This window comes from Notolepis coatsorum, assembly GCF_963971535.1.
Source record: "Notolepis coatsorum genome assembly, chromosome: 10".
NCBI classification, from domain to species: Eukaryota; Metazoa; Chordata; class Actinopteri; order Aulopiformes; family Paralepididae; genus Notolepis; species Notolepis coatsorum.
The window spans coordinates 134,719,016-134,741,348 of NC_140174.1; the positions used below are offsets into that span (position 1 = coordinate 134,719,016).

At 44.9% G+C, this 22,333-nt stretch overlaps 1 protein-coding gene across 1 annotated transcript in view; it reads right to left on the reverse strand.

The window, feature by feature from the left end:
* Nucleotides 1-18,180, reverse strand: part of npc1l1 (NPC1-like 1) — a gene marked incomplete at its 5' end in the record, with an annotated part of 51,432 nt that extends 33,252 nt beyond the window's left edge. Inside the window, 7 exons of the mRNA XM_084323192.1 lie at nt 188-360; nt 2,344-2,444; nt 11,502-11,725; nt 12,116-12,409; nt 14,870-15,760; nt 15,997-16,158; nt 18,139-18,180. Of these exons, the coding sequence (XP_084179318.1) occupies nt 188-360; nt 2,344-2,444; nt 11,502-11,725; nt 12,116-12,409; nt 14,870-15,760; nt 15,997-16,158; nt 18,139-18,180 (1,887 nt within the window). The remainder of the gene's footprint in view (nt 1-187; nt 361-2,343; nt 2,445-11,501; nt 11,726-12,115; nt 12,410-14,869; nt 15,761-15,996; nt 16,159-18,138) is intronic.
* Between the last annotated feature and the right edge of the window lie 4,153 nt (nt 18,181-22,333).

Genomic DNA, 22,333 nt, shown 5'->3' on the forward strand with positions numbered 1-22,333 from the left:
TCTTGCTTATTTTATATAATTTTTTTACTCTCTTGTTAGCATTTATGTTATTTTACACTGTAGCGCTTTGAGATTTGCTCCACAATCATAAAGCGCCCTACAAATCAAATATATTATTATTATTATTATTATTATCATTGCCATTGTATATGATGAATTCTGGGACAGACGAAACAAGCTAAATTACCTCGGCCATGTATGCAAAGGTGAAGTTGGTCTCTGGGTTTCTCTGGTACTCTTGGACGATATCCAGGAACAGTCTCTCCCACTCCAGGGCCACTTTGAACTTGACGTTGTCGCGGGCGTAGTTGTTGAGGGAGAAGGTCAGGATGAGGGCTTCGGCGCTGGTGTAGTCCTCATCTGAGAGGGAGAGAGCACAGAGTGTCAAAGGTGAGCACAGTCTAACTGTTGCCATTATATGGTTTACATAGTTTTTCAAAGCCTAATGTCATAATTGAGAATGTATTTAAGTTGCATTTCTCATTAAATACATTATTTAATTTATTACAAGTAATAGTACTTTTATTTTGTATTTTATTTTTTTATAATTTTTTAAACAAACACATAAACAAACATGACAACACACGATAAGATATACAAGCATTAATTGTCAGGGCACATCCAATGAGCTCACATTTTAGTTAATTGTCTTATATAAGATATACCCCTAATACCTGTTATCTAAAAAACCTACACACTCAGCTCGAACCCCCCCCTCCCGGACCCCACCTTGAGAAGTACCTCCACTATCCCTCGCACCTAACCAGACACTACCATTATATGTTAGCTTTTATTCTCTCCACCACTTCTAACCACATTGACATTTTGGATTCATTGAGACCCAGAATTCTTGCTGTAGATATTTCTTGATAAATTACATCGAGATATGTAAGAAACCAAACTTTACGGCACATTTTTTCCGGTTGAAACCAGCGTGATGCGATCAGCTTTTTAGCTACTGTGATACCCGATAAAACCAATCTCTTTAGCTGTGGATTCACTGCAAACTCAAAAACATCATTCAATAGTAATACCGAGGGGTGTACAGGTATATTCCAAGATACGAGTTTTGATATTTGTTGGGTCACATCTTTCCAGAATGCCTTAACTGGTGAGCAGTCCCAATACATGTGCATAAATGTCCCTTCGTCCCCATTTGTACATTGGGAGCATTTGGAGTCTTGTTTAAGCCCCATTCGGCACAGTCTTATAGGAGTCAAGTATGTCCTGTGAATATAGTTAAGATTGATTTGTTGATGATCCGGGTTCCTTGATGTAAGTCGGACATTTGCCCAGGCTCCTTGCCAATCAAAGTCATTTTCCAGGTCTGGTATATCCCTCCTCCAGACAGAGTCTAGTTGGAGGGTTTCATACGAGGACGTTAGTAATTGATGATAAAATTCTGAAACAAAACCTCTCGATGTCTCTCTTTCGTAGAAGAATTTGTGGTCTCTGTGGTGTTCAATTGGTCTGTCTAATCACACCGTGAGACTTCAAACATAGCTGTAACTGTTTGTAAAAAAGCCATGTGGACTTGGTGAGATTAAATTTTTTGCGTATTTCTTTATCACTACAAAAACCCTGTTTGTTAAAAACATCCCCTAATGAGTGTATGCCTTGCTCTTCCCATATAGGGAATCTTATAGGTCGTTTTCCAATTAAGAGTGCATTGTTATTGAATAAGGGAGTATGATTGTGCCATTTTTGTGGGTTAGGATATTTTTTTTGTGATTCACGCCATATCCGGATCGCATGAGTAATTATAAAATAGTACTTTTATTTTGAAGTCTCGGCTCAAAGTTATGTATAAGCCCCGTTGTGCTGCTCTCTCGCGCGTTTAAGACTCAAAAGTGACACCTGCAAGCAAGCAGCACACATGGACATCATTATGCTCCGGTGAAGGGTGCTGGTCAACAGACTTTAATTGATGTGACGGTTATAAGGAAACCGCTGAAGACGGAAGATTATTCCCTTTTTCGTATCATGCAGCCAACAAGGTACTTGTTCTGTTTGTCTGTATTTTAAAGTGTTATTCCACATGCTGTGCCTGCTATTGTTTTATGTTAAAGGAACACGCCAACATTTTGGGAAATTAGCTTACCGTCTTCTCCAGAGAGAGACAAGAAGAAGACGATAAGCTAATTTCCCAAAATGTTGGCATGTTCTTTTAAGCTAACATGGCTTATGTTTTCCATTTCATTTTCACAGTGAATTAGGAGAAACAGAAGCCTTCAAATAAACCATTAGCAGGAAAGCGACTTGTCTCTCTGCCTGTGCTTCGACGGAATTATACACAGTGTACACAGTGGTGGTGGTACTGGTGGTGATAGTGGTGCCACTCACTGTCATAGCCTCCCACAGCAAGGAAGGGGAAGACCGGAGCACCGTAGTCGGCCATGCAGCTCATTTTCAAATCAGTGATGTCTTGGAAGGACAGGGGGGAGCTACGGATGAGACAGATGCGATGCCATCGTGTTAACACACATTCACAAACACACAAATAACAAGGACACAGTGTCATGGATGTGAAGCCAACTGGTCTTACGCAACGTGCAATTCACTTGAGCCTCCACTAGGGGCAGAGTGGTGACATAGCCCATTCAATGACGTGACGCCTATTTTTTCTGTCCAACTGCATTTTTTACCTTCAAAAAACATAGAAATTCATAAAAAGATAACAAATATCTCTAATACCTTCCCCATAACATACCCACTCTAACTCCTCCAAACATTTTAGTTATTGGTAATTTTCTGAAGTGTCAAAACTCCATGTGGGGCGACCGTCCAGCATTGACTTCTATTCGGACAACCGGCTTAAAATCACTTTAAATCGACTAAAAGAATCCCTTGCCCTATTTGGCATAATTGGCATAACATGTTTTGCATTCATTGACAAAATGATGAAGCATTTGCACATATATTCCCATCATAATATACAAACAAATGTTGTCCGAATATGTAAATTTTATGAAATATCATCTCGGGCGACCATCAAGAAAACACAATTGTGGGACTTTTTTGACACCACCTCAAGGACAGATGTTGCTTCAGCCAGTCACATGTGAGGGACCCAGAGAAACAACTGGCAGGTTAGTAAGTCTCTCTCATATTTGCAAATAAATCTCTTTTTTAACTGCCACTTTTGGATGTCTTGTGGGACGACCGCCCCAAAACTGAATAATACGTTTTATCTGCAAATCTATATTTAATTTTTGATGATACATTTGATAGTGACATGTGGTAAGAAGTAGCTAGTTTGGTTTCTGTAGCTAACTGTTAGCCTGTAATATTTGACTGAACTTGAAAACATCATCTGGGTGACCGAGTATCATGTGGAGCGATATATGTTGTGTATTTGTAGTTTCTTTCTGTATATTTATATTTTATTCATGATTTATATACATAAAGTTCTTGGTTTTAGCATAACTCTTTGTATATTTTAACATATATATTTCCAAAGGCGGAGTTTCCAGCGTAGTTCACCGGTGGCCATCTTGTCACAGTCAACTATTCTGGTACGTGTAAGGTGAGTGATCTGCACAAACAAAAATACTCTCAACTCGTTGAAATCTTGACGGATTTACAAACGGTTTGGTTTATTACAAACGTTATTAACGTGGCTATGACTCAGGATGCTTGGACATGTTGAAATTGCAGCTTTTCTTTTCGAAAAACTACTTAATCGTGCAGCATAGTTGTGTGTCACAGCTAATTGCGCAAGTTATCAAGGCTGAGACCACAATCGAGATTTTAAATGATTATATAGGCTAGGTTTTCCTGAGACCAATAACGATTTCATGACAACCTAATCTTTTGTCTAAATGACAATCTTTGTGGATGTGGTTGTATTCATTAGCTGGCTGTGAGTGAGACCTACTATTACAAAGTTTACCCAGCAATTTTACATCAGTGGGAGAGGCAGAATTGCTCTTTCTTTTCAACATAACTTAAGTTGCACATGATTTCCAAGCAGTTTGGTTCGTTAAACATCTTACATTATGATACAGGAAATTGCTGGCTTTGTGTTTACAGAAGTACGCCTACCAGTGAAGATGCCTGACTTTTGTGCAGCCTATATGGATGCTCTAATCGCGTAGTCTCAAAACGAGAACCCGTGGGATCACCTTTCTGTAAGATATGACAATATTATGACTATAATTAGGATAATCGTTAGTTACTTAGTGGATGTATGTACAATACAGGTCCTGCTACACAGGAACAGCGGGGCTATGTGAGATAATAGTATTGCAAGATTGTTGTTTCAAACCATTTGAAAATCGGTTGAAAATTTTGAAAGCTATGGTTATTCCAATAGTACATGCACCATAGACATTCATGTTATATTTCATTAGCTACGCTTTTCTGCTTCGCCTATGGGATTACACTCAGCGCTTGCGTGTCAACTGAAAACGTTCACATGCACCTCCCATCTGTCCGACCACGCCCACCTCCGGCCAGCTTATAGCCCAGGGCCCTCATTTATCAACAATTCTTAGAAAGTGTTCTACTTTCGTTCGTAAGCACAGAATTTAGAATGTGTGTACGCACAGAAAAATCGGGATTTATCACACGTGCGTAGACGTGTCCCACGCACACCGGCAAGTACTCCGTGTTGATAAATGCCCTATGCTCCGCCCTATGCTCCGCGCTCGTGCACGATTTTAAGTATTTGCATATAGAACCGCCCGTAATTAACCATATACGGTAATGAACACCCCCATGAAATGTGGAAAAATTTACTAAACCGAGCGAAAGCGTGTTATGGGAGAAATACACGACAGGCTGACAGACATGTACACGGTGATGTCGGATATTATATCTATTAACTTCCTAAAAGACCATTGCTGCCTGGACACCGCAAACACTAATAAAGACCATTAACCACTGTTTGCCGTTGGTGTCATTAATGCATGCTGGAATATGAATGCCTTTCTTCATTTCGTTCTTTTAACGTTCGATTAATGCAGGGATTAAAGTTATCTGTACATTTTCTACCTGCATGGTTTAATATGATTCATAGAGGCATACAATCTATTTTGATGTCGGTATTAGGTAGCCTATAAATTATTATTATAATTTTTAATATTAATAATTATTATATTACAATAAAAGACAGCTCCATCTTTTAATACACACATATATTGTACAGTAACATCAAATAAACACGTACAGTCCCCGCTGAAATAAAGGTTCTGCACGCACGTACCAGCAGTGATCTACAGCATAAAAGATAGCCACTTTATACTATTCTGAGTAGATAATTCATCTGTATCGCAACAGAGTCACGGATCTGGTCGGGGGAGGTAGCATTATGTCGGGAAAATCTTTATGAAATAAACAAATGTGAATTAAAGAATTTAAAACGAAGTTTAGCATATTAAATCGTTTTATAAGCTTATAGCTTTTTTCGTGCTGATTTGAGAGGGTCCAGCTGCAGAGCCGGAGAGCAACGCTCTCAGGGCCAAGATAGCATTTATACTATTTTGAGAGAGACAGCAGAGAGACAGACAGCAGAGAGACAGACAGACAGACAGATAGACAGTGTGTGTGTGTGTGTGTGTGTGTGTGTGTGTGTATGTGTGTGTGTGTGTGTGTGACTACTAGTCTCCTAGTAGAGACTCAGCCCCCCCCCCCCCCCCCCCTCTGGACCACCTCCTAGTAGACACTCACCCCCCCCCCCCCCCTCTGGACCACCTCCTAGTAGAGACTTCTCTAGGAAGAAGACGAAGATGAGGATTAATGACTTGACTTTTCTGGTTACAGCCGTGTACTGCAGTGAAAGGGTTAACGTGTGCCTTTTCTGGTTACAGCCGTGTACTGCAGTGAAAGGGTTAACGTGTGCCTTTTCTGGTTACAGCCGTGTACTGCAGTGAAAGGGTTAAGTTTAGCTTGCGGTGGTTGCAATTCCCCCTCCTCCTCGCAGCAGGTCGTACAGTCTCTACTAGGAGGTGGTCCAGAGGGGGGGGGGGGTGAGTCTCTACTAGGAGGTGGTCCAGAGGGGGGGGGGGGGGGGGGGGTGAGTGTCTACTAGGAGGTGGTCCAGAGGGGGGGGGTCTCTACTAGGAGACTAGTAGTCACACACACACACACACACACACAGTGTCTATCTGTCTGTCTGTCTGTCTGTCTGTCTCTCTGCTGTCTGTCTCTCTGCTGTCTCTCTCAAAATAGTATAAGTGCTATCTTGGCCCTGAGAGCGTTGCTCTCCGGCTCTGCAGCTGGACCCTCTCAAATAAGCACGGAAAAGCTTTTAAGCTTATAGCTCCAATTTGGGTCCCAAATTGTGGTACAAATGAAGGAGGTGTCTCGGGTAGTGGACTCTAGTTAATATTATGTTTTCTCTGCAATTAGACTGCCCCTCATTCATTCATTCATCCCTATCTGCTATCTCTGTAAACAGTTCCCGCCAGCGCAGTCAGTGCACCCGATAACGCTATATGTAAACCATGCTGCATTCATTCGGAGAGAAAGACCTATTCCAAATGCTATATTTATAGGGTTTGACAATAATTACACTACTGTCGCTATTTTACAATGAACTATAATGAATTATGGGCCATACAGAACACGCCAGTGTTGAAACTAATGCACGGAAGCTTATTTCCGTGTTGCAATATTCATATTCTACTACCGGGCGCCAGGTACGCACGGTCGGAGCTGTGCGTAGGCACAAAGTTCAAATTGATAAGTCCCACACTTTGCTTAGAAATGATCATACGCACGGGTTACGCACATATCTGTGCGTACGAACATTGATAAATGAGGGCCCAGGTGTGGTTGGTCAACTCCCCCTTCCTCATTGTTCAACGAAACTTGGTGCTCATAAGACTTCGGCAGTGTGAACGTGTAGTTAGCTGGGGAAGTGTTGTATAAGAAAGAAAAATAATGGATTTGACGAGATATTCGGTGGGACTCCCGGGACGCTTCGTTCGGCAGGTCGCCATGTCGCGCCCGGGGGTTCCTTTGGACCGCCGTTTCGTGGCGACGGAGCCCCGACCGTCCATTGCTTTTACTCGACGGGATGAAAGACGACAGCGGGTGCGGCGGCAATGGCGGCGAGCTGCACGTGTCGTTGGAGGACGCCGGCCTGTCCAGCACTGTGGACCTACAACGAGGGCTTTCGGCCAGGCGTCTTTCCCGGGAGGGGAGCCTCCTGAGTGGTCCCTCAGGTTCAGTGGAGGTCGAGTATGCGGGGCCGGAGGCTTTCGAGCCCGACATAGACCCCCACCTAGGGGCCCTCGGTGCCTTTCACCAGGCCTACGCTGGGCCCAGCTACGACGAGGCAGACATCCCCATGTCGGTGTCGTCATTGGAGGCGGGGCAGGTACACCACCCGTCCCTACAGGACATCGCCCAAGAGGAGCTTGTCCAGCGTCAAGAGATGGCCATCATTTTTCCACAAGTGATGGCGGCGGTACCGCTACCAGGACCTCCGCAAGACGACCTGGTAGGTAATTTTTTCACGGGAGGCCCACGTGGCAAGCCCGCCCTGCTGTGCCCGGCCCTCCCCTCGGTCCTCTCATATGTTGCCACGGGCCGGGAGGTTCTACATATTAGGGGTCTGACCAAGGCCTACCTCCCCTTTACCCAGGTAGAGGGGATGGAGAAGGGGATGACGACAGGTGTGCCACGGCTTGACAAACCGTTGGCATCCGTCCTATGTCCCAAAATGATGTGGCACCCCAGCCTGAAGGCCGTGCCGAAAGGCAGGTTGGCTCGTCAGCTGGCGGAGTGGGCTGACAAAACCTACATGGCCGCCACACAGAGCCTGGCCGCAACCAGCAACATTGCCCAGATTTCGGCATACATGTCGAAACTGGTGTCAAATGGAGAGCTGCTGAGCCTGGACGACAATGACGTTGTGGCTCACAATGACGTTGTGGCTCAATCCATGGGGGCTGTTCTGCATCTCGTACAGCTGCAGAGCATAGCCGCCGGGAAGATGCAGGCGCTGGCGACTCTGACCCACAGGGCTCTGTGGTTGGAGCAGGCCTCCCTGGAGGAACGCAGAAGACTGCCTCTTCTCCTCGCCCCCCTCTCCGATGACGGGCTCTTTGGCTCATCCATCGGCGAGGTGACGGTGGCCTGCGCAGAGATGGAGGATCGGCGAGGTTCCCCCCTTTCACCCACATTGTACATAATTCCTCTATTCTTTGCACTGTATATACATTTATGTTTGTTGTTGCTTATATTGTTTTTTTGTAAATAAAAAAGCCTGGGTCAAACCGGCAGGTTCTGTTCAACAAACGTGCAATTATTCCTCCGTTACCATGTCTGATGTGATACCAGACGATGCCACGATTACCTTTTCTCATAGGGTTTTGAAAAGCTGGGTGGTAGGCATTTTGTATGTTTTCTCTATCAACACGGTTTTTAACTGACTGTTGTAGGGTAGGTTTGTCCGGGACCCCCCACCACATATTTATGGTTGTAATATGATTTGGCCTCACTGCCTCCTGGTGTTTAGCCGAGGGTCAGCAAGCGGTGGTTTGAAATTCCATTTTGTCTATTTGAAGACTTGGTTTTGGCGTTACTTTTAGCGGGGGTCCTCGAACTTAATCATGTTGTTGTGGTATGACGTTTTAGTCATGTCCCCATGAGAAAATGCCTGATATGATGCTAGACGGCTTAACACCATTTTGCCTCGCCTGTGGGGAGGCACAATGGTAGCAGGTCTTGCATTTTTTGTCATCGACGGGTCCTTTTTCAGTAAAGTAAAAATGACTTTCTGGTGTGCTGGTTTTGGTCAAGTGCCCCACCGATTCTATTATTATTGTAATATGATTTGACCCCGCTGCCTCCTGGCATTTAGCCCGGAGAACTGCGAGCGGTGCTTGGGGTTCCATTTCTTTTTATTTGAAGACTTGGAACTGGCGTTACACTCGGCGGGGGCATTGAACTTAATCGTGTGTGTTTTAGTCTTATCCCCCATGAGAATATACCTGGTATGATTTCTGACTGTGTCTGATACTATATTGTTCAGTGACGCTACAGTCTGTGTTATTTATAATAACATTAAAGCCGCTGTATGGGACCAGCGTTATACCTGAAGGGGGTCCTTTACAATCTATTCATATGTGTATACGACGTTTCGGTCTTCTCCCTCGGGAGAAGGCCTGATGTGAGGGGCTGTACTATATTTATTCATTAAATATCTTACATCCAGCTCCTCTGGTCAACCATGAGCACGAGCAACACGCCGCGTTGCCGCTCCCACTGGGAGAAGGTAGGTGGTGACATATTGTATGTCTCTCAACTCTGCAGGGTTTTAACCGCCTGAGTCTGTTCGTACATATTGTGATATGATACTGTCTGGGGAGAGAAAGCTCTCTAAGGGGGTGTTTCTCTTTCGGCGTGACGGAGCCTGGTGTTTTTTAGACATGGTGGCAAGTGTAACTCAGGTGTCACTTGTATGTTAAACTGGGGAGGGATGGCGCTACGTTCCTCACGTAGTGACGTGTACATGGAAGTCCCACCCAGGCAGTTTGGCGCCTGGGCTGTATTTACATATCTGTTTTTTGCATAAAGGGGGTTCCCCGCTATCCGTCTGCGGATATATGGGGACCCTCGCTAGCTCTGGCATTAGCAACCAGGGGAGTTGCGTGCGCACTTCCCTGGTTCGAGTTGTTTACTCAAGGCTCTTTTTCGTCTTGCGCTGTTTCTGGCTCTGCTGTGATAAAGCAGGTGCCACAGCCACGACGACCAGACAAAATCGGTTCATTCTGAAATTTTGTTGGCGAAATAGGTCGATTTTCCGGTCCCAGCAATCGGAACTGGTTTGAGGGTCTGCCCCCGTTTTCACAGACCCATGCCACGCATGTCTCCCGATCGGTTGATTTTAAGTGGAGACGTAGTGAAGGTTCCCATCCTCGGTGTAGGCTGCTAGACAGCCCCCCCTCCTGCTGAAAAGGGGGATGACGTCTGCCCGCATTGTGGCCCTGCCTGTCACCCGAATATGGGGTGCGAGAACGCACAGTGGCACTGTGCTGTGTTTTTCCCCCGACTCGTATATGGGTGGATGACGAGTAGTTTTAGACTGAGTTCCACATCTCTGATCGTTTTTAACAGCTGGGTGTATTGAGCGTGCGGTGTGATACCCGTTCTCCAATCTGTTAAGTTGAAATGAAAAGATCGTTTTTCAATTGGTTGGTCGATCATTGATGTGGGACCTCGGCCACTGGGTTGTGTCACATCTCACGTGGCGGACTTCGCCGACTCCCCTTGAACGTGGGGTGCCGGGCCAATACGGTGGGGGGTAGTGGGCCTATTTCTGCCCCCCTACAGCCTGAGGTGTTGGTAGTTGGAAGTCAGTGCTTCCGGGTTCCGGGTGTTTGTCAACACTGCCGTTGGGAACCAGGCCCGCCCCCAGATCTGTCGGAACGGCATGAAACAGCGTTTTTTATGCGTACAGATGGGGAAGAGGGTTTTTTGGAATAGGTTTCCCTCTTTCCAGGCAGACAATCGAGCTCTGCTCTTACTAAGGTATTGGTCAGCCTGTAGGTTGGTCATGCCCTGTAACCCCTGGGGGGCTCTGTGAGAGGGCTCGTCTGGTTAGACGCAGCCATGGACCCCCAAGGAAGGGTAACGGGGCAGGCCTGTGGTCACAGGCCAGTGGAATGCTGCTCTCGGGCGGTCAGTCCCTCTAGCGCCTCTGTGACTTACGGCCAAAACGCATACCCCCTGTCTGTTTTACGGGGGGCAGCTGCGTTACGGGACACAGGACTCATCCTGGCCGTGCCGGGCGGGGTCGGTCTTAACCTAGTGTCCACCGGGTGTCAGGCATGCTCTGCTGTACTGGTCACCTGTAGGCCCCAGCAGGCCTGGCTCGGAGCTTCCGGTGTGGGAATGGGTGGGGCAGGCTTGCCGTCACAGGGGGGGGGGGTCCACCCGGGGGTGGGCCGCGGCGGAGCTGTTTCGGACAGCTGGCCCCCGTGGCACCCTCTGTGACTCATCGGTCAAGCACGTGCGCACTCCCTCTCGGCTCGATAGGAAGCACAGTGGCCCTGGGGGGGGGGGGGGGGGGGGTAGGGCGCTGTCGTAAATCCGGGTGAGGACCTTTGGGGGGGTTCTGTCTTGCGGCCATGGCCGGGGACCCCGCCTCTGTAAAGGAGAAGTGCGGCTCTTGGAGCTGGAACCCCTTCTGCATCCCGCTGCCGGGCGGCTGGCGGGGTGCATGGTGAGGTAGACAGCGGTTTTTCGCATTATCTACTCACCTTGTGCATTTTGGGGTAACTGCGCCCCACTACGCATGATTGGCGTCCTTCCCTCCGCTCCTCGTTAGGAGGGGCCGGACCCCACCCCATGTTTTTCTGATGGTCGTGAAGGGGACCTCAGGGGGTGCATTTGTTGGGGCTACGCGCCCTGCTTCGCCCGTTGTCCCATCGGCGAAGCAGAAAAGCGTAGCTAATGAAATATAACGAAGGTTATCCTATATTTTGAATTTCAGTGAACTCCACTGTGAAGTGTGAACCGTTGAATTTCATCATTCATCATGATCTTACTTGACACAGTAGATAAAGTGGTCCCTCCAGTCCACCTCTTTGGTCTCTCCTAGCTCTGTCATGTTGACCTTTTTGTTAAGGTTGTCCAGGCTGTTCTGGAAATACTGGGGCAGGCTGTTGACGGCACAGTCCGTCAAGGATGCGTTGGACGGGTTCAGAGGCGCGAAGCACACGTCCTTCAGAGATGCCGTGCGGTTCAGCTCTTCAGACCAGAATTCTATGTTCTATAAGCAAATGTAGGATAACGTTGGTATGAATATATAGAAGACCGCATTTACATAAGACTTATTATTTTGTCATTTGAATTAATTTGAATTGTTACATATCACATTATACAGAAAGGAATGTTAGATCATGTATATCGCCCAAAGATGTGTGCAAGGCACAGGACAGAAGAAAGAGTCAAATGGAAAAAATAGAGTCTGCACGACTTGTTAGAATACTCTCAAAACCATTTATTCAATCAACGTTTCAAGATTTTTGTGAAAGGACAGTGCAGTTGAAACATCGATTGAATCAATTATAATGTAATGGGAGCATTCTAACATGCAGACTCTATTTCTCTTTTTACATATTCCACGATACAGGGATATCATTGTAAACGCGTGACTCACCTGTATCCTCAACTGGAGCTCCAGAAGCTCAGTAATGAGATCTTTGGAGAGGATGCCGCTGAAGTTCTGCGTCCCGAACAACAAGGACTCGTACACGTGACCTTCGCTACTCGGTGCCGTCAGGATCAGCTGGTTAGTTCTGAAGAATGGGTCAAAGTGTTTGTCATGGAAGTCTTTCTCCATGCGGGCCCGGCTGTTGGGGGAAGACCACAACTGAACTGGGTCAGTGGTGAGCTCGATGTGCATGAGGCCAGTAGAGAAGATGGCTACAACTATGGCTGATGCCAGGAGCACCTAGAGTCAAACGGAATAGGAATTGATTCATGAGTGTCTACACACATGAAACACACACATTTCCACAAAGAGAATCACATTGACGGGTCTACTCTCAATTATAATTAGTGCTGTCAGGCGATAAAAAATGTAATCTAATTCATTACAGGATTTGTAATTAATTAATCTAATTAATCGCATTTTAATCACATAACCATTTTAGGCCTGATATTTTATATTCATTTTTTTGTATCCACTTTTTCCTCCTCTTTTTTTCTATTTTTCTCCCATCCCAATTTCGCTGTGCCAATTCTCCCCTCCCCTGTCTTGAACGTTGCTCACATATGCCCCCCACTGGCCGGTTGTAGGGAGGATAGAAGCCTTGCATCACGTGTCCCCTCCGGTACACGAGGAGGCAGCCTGTCACATCTTTTCACCTGCCAGCGCGGACTCTCATTGGCGAGGTGTAACATGTGGGAGGCTCACACTACCCCCGCCATTTCCTGTCTCTGCTGTGCAGGCGTCCCCCAACCGACCTGTAGGAGTCGCTGTCCACAACGTTCAGATTACCACCCATCGACTTCCACCCGCTAACTCTGCCAATTGAGTTAGTATGACGGCCGGCCCAAGCCGGAGGCAACGCCGACAGCCGGATTCGAACCCGGTGTCTCTTGCGTTGGTGACGAGCGCAATGTCCGCTGCGCCACCCAGCCGCCCTGATATTTTATATTCTATAATCATATTTCAAATTGCATGTGTCCGGATGGCAGAATTCAGTACTGTATCTACAAAACCTTCTGTTTAATCATCTTCCCTTTATTCATTTGCTTAGATTTTTCAGGTCTGGTCAATTTTAGCATGGTGTTATTCACAGTAAAAATAAAAAATAAAAAATAAATTCAATTTATATTCTCATTTGGTTCATTACAATTTACTCAAGCCTAGTAACAGACACAGTATTTCTGACACTGGGAATACATTCCCTGAGATCCATAGATGTCCCTAGAATCAGATACCAAGAACATGCAAATGGACCATTTAATGGACCAGCATTTATCCAATCAGGGGAAATGGGAAGTAAGGAGGGGATACATGCACACAACATTCATTCATCAATAATTATTTTGGGGGGAAAAGCAATACTTTTATTCCACACATTTCTAAAAGCTTGGTGGATGTATTATTGTTTTTTAATCTATAGCAACTTTAATGAGGTGATTATTTGCGTGATATCTCTGCATACACCGTTTCCAAAGCAAGATTCAAGCTCTTTTCAAGCTTTTTCAAGCTTTTCCAGCATCTTACACGGCTGTGGTAAATTAAATATTTACACAAATGATAATTTCACTTCTTCCATCGCATTAAATCAGATGTGATTGTGCTATAAACAACCAAAATGATGTAGACATGGCATCCTATATAACCTGGTTGAGCCAATATGAAACAATCACTCAAATAATCACCAGATAAAACTTAAATTTCAATCAAATATTTACTGAAAGTGTGCAAAATAAGAGAACAGTCTTTGAGATAGGCAGTCAATCAGCTCCTTGAGCCTTAAAATGTATACAAAATCAAATCAACCTAGAATTTTTATATAACCCTCCACAGTGGTGTGTTCAGTTGGTACGTCCCAGCAGGGACCAGGATGTAAGCTATATGATGCCCACGGTATTGGTTGCAATACAGACGCACAGTTGACACATGCTCTAGTCTCCTCTCTTGTTATTTCACACAAACAGCTACCCCTAGTAGCTGGCTTCTTATGTTGCCGACATATCCTACAGAACATTCCTTAAAATAGAAAGAATTGATTTGCTTGTTAGTCATGTTGATCACAGCGAAACCACAGCTCCGATGCATAATGGCGTTAGCAAAACGAAATTTGTTTTAAGGTAAATTGGCTTTCAGTGTGTCAGAGCGAGCGCACTCAAGTTGTGCAGACTGGACGCTCTGACCGAAGAGTCCGTTTATCAGAGCGGAGCAGATTTTCAGAGTGAATTTATTAACTCACCTTACGGTGTCGCTTGTTGTTGTCAACATGAACAATAAACATAGCCGTCTGTGGCAACGCTAGCTCACTAGCTTGTTAACGTTTTTAAAAAATAAATAAGCTTGCTAACGTTACTGGGATTAAAGCAAGCTTTCAGGAGGGGCGGGGGTGCCGTGGCGAGGCTCGAGAGAGGACTCCTCTTTTTGCGTGAAAGGCGAAAGCAATTAGGCGCTCTCCGAATTGTATTTCTTTATCTAAAAACCTAACTATTAAGTCAGATAGCGATTTATTATGAAAGTATACAGTGCAATTACAATTTCAATAACTTTACAGCACTTTATACACAATTCAAGCACATTTCAAACCTTGAAACCACCACATTGAAATACAAGCATTTTCAAGGATTTCCAGCACCCGTACGAACCCTGCATACAGTACATTCCACTTATTCCATTAGAGATGCTAAAGTCGAAGCTAGGGGAACCAACCTTAAGGGGGTGTGAGGCCATGACAGTTCCCCAAGCCTGGAAAAGGGAGCTCAGGCACTCTTGAGCGAGCAGGCTGTTCCGGTCCGCACAGGTCACCTCGGAGGGGTGGATCAACTGCTCAGTCACATCGTTCCCGTTCTGGTCCTTGCCTTCCCCCTTCGCTCTCTCCGCATCTTTCACCCAGTAGGAGACAAGCATATAGAGCAGGAAGGAGAGAAGCAGGAAACAGAGCAGGATGATAGAAATCACCAGGAAGCCGTCTGCCCCCATGAGTCTGAAGGGTCCGGGGGGGACCTCGGGAGCTGGCACAGAGGGACACGACTCCTCACAGTCCTGGCACGAGCAGACATCTTTTCCGGCCGGAGTGGTCTCGTTACACTTCAAAGCCCTCCCATTATAGGGAACCACACCCGTGGGCAATCCCTCTGTGTCTCCTTCAGGAATCAGCATGAAGTCGATGTCCAGGGGGGCCAGGCCATTGCTGGAGTCTCCCTGGAAGTCATACCAGCGCTGGGGGGTGCACAGCTTGCCCCCGTAGGGGCCACACATGGTACCAATGGCAAAGCCTCCTGTGGCTGGGATCCTGACATTCTTACAGGACTGGAACGCGCCGTCTGCAAAGGTGGTTGAGAGGAAGGCCTGGTAGCCGATCACCGCCTCCTTGTCCACGCCAAGGTGAGTGATGTTCACAGTCTTGGTGATCTTGATGGACTGGGCCTGGTTAGGGCTGCAGGTGTTGATGCAGTGAAGGTGGGCGAAGTTGTCAGCACAGGAGGGGCAGCGGTTCAGTATGGCCCTGGACAGAAACAGACTTTTCTGCAGGGACTTGAGCTGCTTAATGGAGCAGCAGGCAAAGGTGTTGTCCACCCCACGGTCCAGTATGGCACACACCTACAAGAGGAACAGACGTTAGGTTGACTTCAAGACTCACATTGCTGTTGTTCATTAAAATTGATGGCTTAAAAATCATCGCCCTTTCTCCACTCTCGTCTTCCTTTCTACTTTCACCTTTCAGACTGTATTTCATTTATATTCCCTGTTACACTCCCTCTCTATTCCGTCCTGTCCTTTGTCCCCCCGCCCCCTCTTTCCTGTCTGCAGGAAGACGCCGGGCAGCAGCCACCAACCTCTTTGAGTTTTTGGTAGTGTTCTCCCCTGAGGGCTCGAGCGGGGCTGTGGTTGACACAGGGGACAATGGGAGGAAGGAGAGTTTCCCCCAGTGAGGGATTTTTACCACACTCTTCATAGAACAGACAGGTGCCCGGCTCGTGCTGGGCCTCAGACAGGACCTTGGGTGGGAGACACAGAGACACTGTAATCAGACATGGCAGCAGGGACACAGAGAATGTGTGCCAAACACCTCGAACGATTTGAATAAAAGTAGAGGGGAAAACACTGAAATAGATCAACTATATTCCCATATACAGTAGATGTAGCTTCAGTTTTAAAACCTCGAAGACACTGTAAAGCTGACTTTATTAGGCTAGGGTAGGGTAGCGCTGCCAGCGTCGGAGGCCAGGACGAGGTCTGTGTGCAGCTGGTCAAAGATGTCACCGCATGTCGGGCGACAGCGGCAATGTGTAGGTATGATGGTCGGAGAAAGCAGCGTGACGGCAGCACACACAGAAGTATAATTCGGCCATAGCAATGTCTGTTTCTGCATGTGTCTAAACTACCTCTAGTTATATGGTTATTCAATCATTACAGTTGCTTTTTCTTCAATTTTCTTTAAAGTTTGCTTTAAAGTCCCATCCGTGATTCTTCCAAAACTATTTAATCATCATTGCATAATGTGGGGTATATTCACACACATTCTTGAAGAGTTTGATCTGTAGATCTGTTTGAATAGAATTAAGAACTCACATTTAACTGTTGTCTAGACTAGAGGTAGCCCACTATGAATTGAAAATGGGGGACCCTGATGTAATCCCCTTAACAATTGTGTGTATTGAGCCGTACTGTATTGTACCCATTCTGCAATCTGTTAAATAAAGTTTTCATTCATTCATTCATTCAGTCCATTCAGTTGTATATCAAGAGCTCAGTCAATCAACTAGAGATTGAAAACATTGTCTCCATTCTTATTTCTCATTTTTGGTGGTGGGACTAACCATTTGTTTATGTTTGGATCACTGATTAGGCCTTTAAAAAGTTTAGTTGACACTGTTACCTTAAATCAATAAAGGTCTTATTTTATTTTATTTACATCTAATTCAGTTAGTTAAATAATATGATGTCTCTGACAGTGGTGTGTGGTCTGCCATTTGAGGTAATTTGTGTCACATTGCAGATAGTAAATCCATAAATAAACAAAAGTGACACTGCATGACTTGTACAAGGTTGGATTACAACCGCAATTGATGTAGGCCTATGTAGCATAAGCAAAAGGTTGATTTCCAACTGTTTCTGTTTTGTAGTTTTAAACAAAGGTTTGCCAATGGGTCTTGTAGTTACATGATTGAATGCATATTTCTGACAGGTTTCCTAATTGAATTGGACAGTACAAAACGAACCCCTTTGTATCAATAGTCAAGGGTCAATTACAATATATTTTTGTTTTACATCCAACAACTCTAAGAGCAAATAAGAGTTCAATAATAATAATGACTTTTATTAGCACAAATAATGAAAACTCTAGTCTATGCAAAAAATAAGCAAGCCTACAGAGACTTCAAGTAGCTTCTAATGATGCCATAATAATATTACTTAAGAGACCTATGGTGTACTGCAAGTGAGATGCTTGTGGCTGCAGGAATCAATACTTTCCAAGTGATTTTAAGAAGTCTCATGTATACATTTATTTGCCAGCTTCATGACTCATGACCACCTTGGTTTTATCACACACAAGGTTTAGTACTACATGCTACCAATCCCAGCTGTGGAGACATTGGTACAGTTGTCTCTTTGTAAGACATTAATATATATTTATTCTCTTTTAAACTATGACCTTTTATGGTGATTTTGTATGTAATTTATTGTACTTATTAATTGTCTGATTGATTGATATGCAATTAATTTAGTAACTAAATACGGTAACTAAACGTACAGTCATCTAATACAAATACTTCAACAGCTGGAAATACTTCAGGAATATGAAGGTACAAACAAACCATTACTATTTACAACCAGACATCGATCTTATTCACATTCATTAATACACATTTTAAATTGCTCATAGACCAGTGCCAGACCAGACAAATGCTATCTCAGCCACCATCACCATAGCATGTCCATAAGACTTTCAGAATATATAAGGTGGATAGACATACCAAACAAGCCAAAAGTGTACTCAGGGCAATGATATAGACCATGGTAGTATTCCACAATGTCCCACAGCTATGAATAAAAGTCAAGATCCTCAACTTATGATGGAGTGTATATTAGTTAGCCCCTTGAGTCTCAGTCCTCTCTCTCCCTCCCCCTATCTGTTTTAGTTTTGAGGAGCCAAGAGTCGAGGAGACATCATGACATGGCCAGCGTCATCAGCGGTGTGATCTCATTCTCACGCCAGTCTTATCTGGCCTGATGTAGCCAATCACAGCTATTAACGAGCACTTCCTCTGTCTGATCATTAACACGGTTAGATGATGATTACAGTGGGTTGCTTGGGAGGTTCCATAGAAACCATGGATGCGAGAATACTAACAATAAAATAAAAGAATACTGACACTCAACTGCTTACTCTTCATATAAAATGTGCCCCTCTGCAATTCTTTCTGTTATATGACTGAGGGAGGGGGAGAGAGAGAGAGAGAGAGAGAGAGAGAGAGTAAACTTTAGGTGTTCCACATTCCTGTATATGACAGATGATAGGTGTTTGTTTAACTACAGTAAATGCAAATACCATTGGATCAATGACCATTTATGGGCTCTTTGTTCTCAGTAGATAAAGTAGTTAAAGGACAAGTTCAGAATTTTGGACTCCTATCCCTATTTCCTACTCCTCGATAATGTGGTCAAAGGGTACAGTCCTTTCTCAGCACAGTTGGTGGTTGATGCCGTGCTTCATACTGGATGCCCATCTCCTCCTTACGTAGCCACAAAGCAAATGTGAAGTTAATGGGATGACTGTAAAAAGCACTCAATCATACTTGAAAACAAACTTCTTTGCTTTGCTTCTACCGATGCGCATCCTCACTGACCGCATCACAGTCTGTTACGGCGACTGCTCTACCTCGGACCGGAAAGCACTGCAGAGGCTGGTGAAAACCGCCCAATGCGTCACCAGTACACCACTCCCTGCAATTGAGACTGTCCAGCACAGTGTCTGAGGAAGGCCCGCAGCATCGTCCCTCCCCACCCCCACTCAACTTATTCCAGAGACTGAACTTTGATTATACTCATATCCATATATATATATATATATATATATATATATATATATATATATATATATATATATATATATATATATATATATATATATATATATATATATACTGTATCTACTGCCTACATTGATTGATTGATTGAAAACTTTATTAACAGATTGCAGAATGGGTACAATACAGTACAGCTCAATACACACAATTGTTAAGGGGATGCAGACCAGAGAAAGACTTTCGTCTTGTTTCCACCAGGGTCCCCCATTTTCAATTCATCAGGACATATATGACATACATGACATACAGATAGTCAGTACTGCTACATCTATACATTTATGACATACCAGATTTGCAAATACAGTACTGTTTGTGATACAGAAGGAGTCAAGAAAAGGGAGTATATACATTTGACGTAGAAACTGTACATTGGAGGAGGTTGGGTGGGGGGGGTTGGGTACACTGGGATATTGACAACCATACTGGGTAATTTACATTGGAGGTGGTTGGGGGGGGGGGGCACACTGTATAAGCAAGCAAAACTGTACATTGAGGGGGGGGAGACTCTGTACAAACAAACAAAATTGTACATTGGACTATTGACAAAACCATACTAGGTAAATGACTGTACATTGGAGGGGGTTGGGTTAGGATATTTACAGGGGCCAGTGTTGAATTGCAGTCTCCCGTAGGTGTCTCTTGAGAGAGGTTTTGAAAGTGGGTAGTGATCCACATTCCTTTACAGCTTTGGGTAGGGCGTTCCACATTGATGTGGCATAATTGCGAAACGTGTTTAGTCCCTTATTTGAGCCGAATCTGGGTTTAACATGATTTGTGGAGCTCCCTCTGGTGTTGTGATCGTGGTATTCACTGACCTTTGGGAAGTATTTTGCCATGTACATGGGTACCTTGGTCGTGTAGTGTATCTTGTAGACCAGGCCCATTGCAAGTTGCTGTACTCTGTCATCTACTCTAAGCCATCCTAGGTTGTCAAAGTGGGCAGGGGTGAGGTGGGTTCTAGGAGTAAGGTCAAGCAGTAGTCTGACCAGTTTGTTTTGAGATGTTTGTAATTTTGTTTTTAGCGCCTTTGAGGTGCTTTGGTACCATGAGGTGCAAGCATAGTCGTAGTACCCCTGAATGAGTGCTCCTGCCAGAGTCTTCAGGGTATTCTTGTTTACCAGAGAGGAGATCCGGTACAAGAATCGAGTTCGTTGGTTGACTTTTTTTATTACATTGGATGCCATTTTGTCACAGGAGAGATTAGCCTCTAGGATGGAACCCAGGTAGGTAATTTCATCTTTCCTTGTGACAATATTGTCACCCACTGTAACTGAGAAGCCGTCGGTCTTGCTGAGTTTGTTATTTGAACCGAAGAGAATGGACTCTGTTTTGCCCATGTGTAATGATAGTTTGTTATCAGCGAGCCATATGCAGATTCTGCCTAGTTCCGAGCTGAGGGTTTTTTCAACCTGTAACTTGTTCTTGTCAGAGACCAGCAGGGCTGAGTCGTCCGCAAACAGGAACAAGTTGCAGTCACAAGCTGACGACATGTCATTTGCATAAATTAGGAACAGTAGCGGTCCTAGTATGCTTCCTTGTGGAACACCACAGCTCACTGTGAGGGGGGGGGATAGGGTACCGTTTACCTCCACCATCTGTTCCCTCCCCTCAAGGTAGGATTGCATCCAGCTCACTGATAGACTATCAAAACCAATTGCTTTTAGCTTGTCAATCAGAATGGAGTGATTGACCGTGTCAAAGGCCTTTTGTAGGTCCAGCATGACCATGCCGCAGTATTTGCCTGCGTCCACCTCTTGTTTGATGTGGTCATTCAAATAGAGAAGGCATGTGTCAGTGGAGTGGGATGTTCTGAAGCCAGATTGGAATTCGTAGATTAGATTTTTTTCCGCTAGGTACTTTTCGACCTGTTCGTAGACTATTTTTTCCATGACTTTCGAGATGGAGGTGAGAATAGAAACAGGGCGGTAGTTGCCTGGGTCTAATTTGCTGCCCTTTTTGTGCAGAGGGGTCACCCTCGCAATTTTGAAGTCCTTGGGGACGTGTCCCTGTTTTATGGAGAGGTTTATTATGTGTGTGATGATTGGGGTGATGGCGGCTGCTGAGTCTCTGAGGAATTTGGAGGGGATGTTGTCATGGCCAGTGGCCTTGTTAGGTTGGAGGGCGCTCAGTTTATTGAGTACCTCATCTGTTGTTACCATTTCCAGCTTGAAGTCGTCCTTGCGGACCCCTAGGTTTTTGTAGTAAGCTACTATGTGTTCTACCCCATAAAGCCCTGAGTGGGAGGGTAGTTTGTTTACCAGTGTTGTGGCTATGTTTGTGAAGAAAATGTTTAAGTAATTGGCTACATCCAGCTTGTCTGTGATGAGCGTGTTGTCCGTTTTTATGTTTATGTTTGAGAATCTGGTTTTAAGTTTTTTACTGCATCCTAGTTGATTATTGAGTAATTTCCAAAGTTCACGTGGTTTGTTTTTGTTTTCCTCAGTTTTGTCATTGATGAAATTCTTTTTTGCAGTTTTGATCATGGAGTTTACGTCGTTTCTTAGTCTGTTTCTTTCTAGTTTGAGTTCAGTCACGTGGGCTTGGAGTTCACTGCTCGTGCTTTTAGTAAGCTTTGACTGACTTTTACGAAACTCAGAGCATTTTTTGTCTCTGGTTTTCATAGCGGCCAGTATTTCGGAGTGCATCCACGGCTCAGCGCGATTTTTTACCCTGGTGGTTCTTAGGGGGGCCATGTCGTTTAGTATTGTTGAGAATTTGGTTTTGAAACCCAGCCATGTTTCTTCAACCAGTGTACCATTGAGTTCATCTGACCAGTCCAGGCTCTCCAGTTCAAGGTTAAAGGCCTCGCTAGAGTAGGTTTTGAGGTCTCTAGATGTGACTGTTTTGTGGCAGCCAGCCTTTTGTTTTAGTTTTTTGCGGGTACAGAATATCATATAATGATCACTTAACCCGCATGCTATAACCCCTTTCTTGGAGATCTTGGACTTGTCGGAGGTCAGAATGAGGTCAATGGTAGTCTGAGTTGATTCACATACACGTGTGGGTTGGGTGATTAGCTGGCTGAGGCCGTGCAGATCACAAAACCTACTGAATGACTTGAAGACGGGTGCATCTTTTCGTT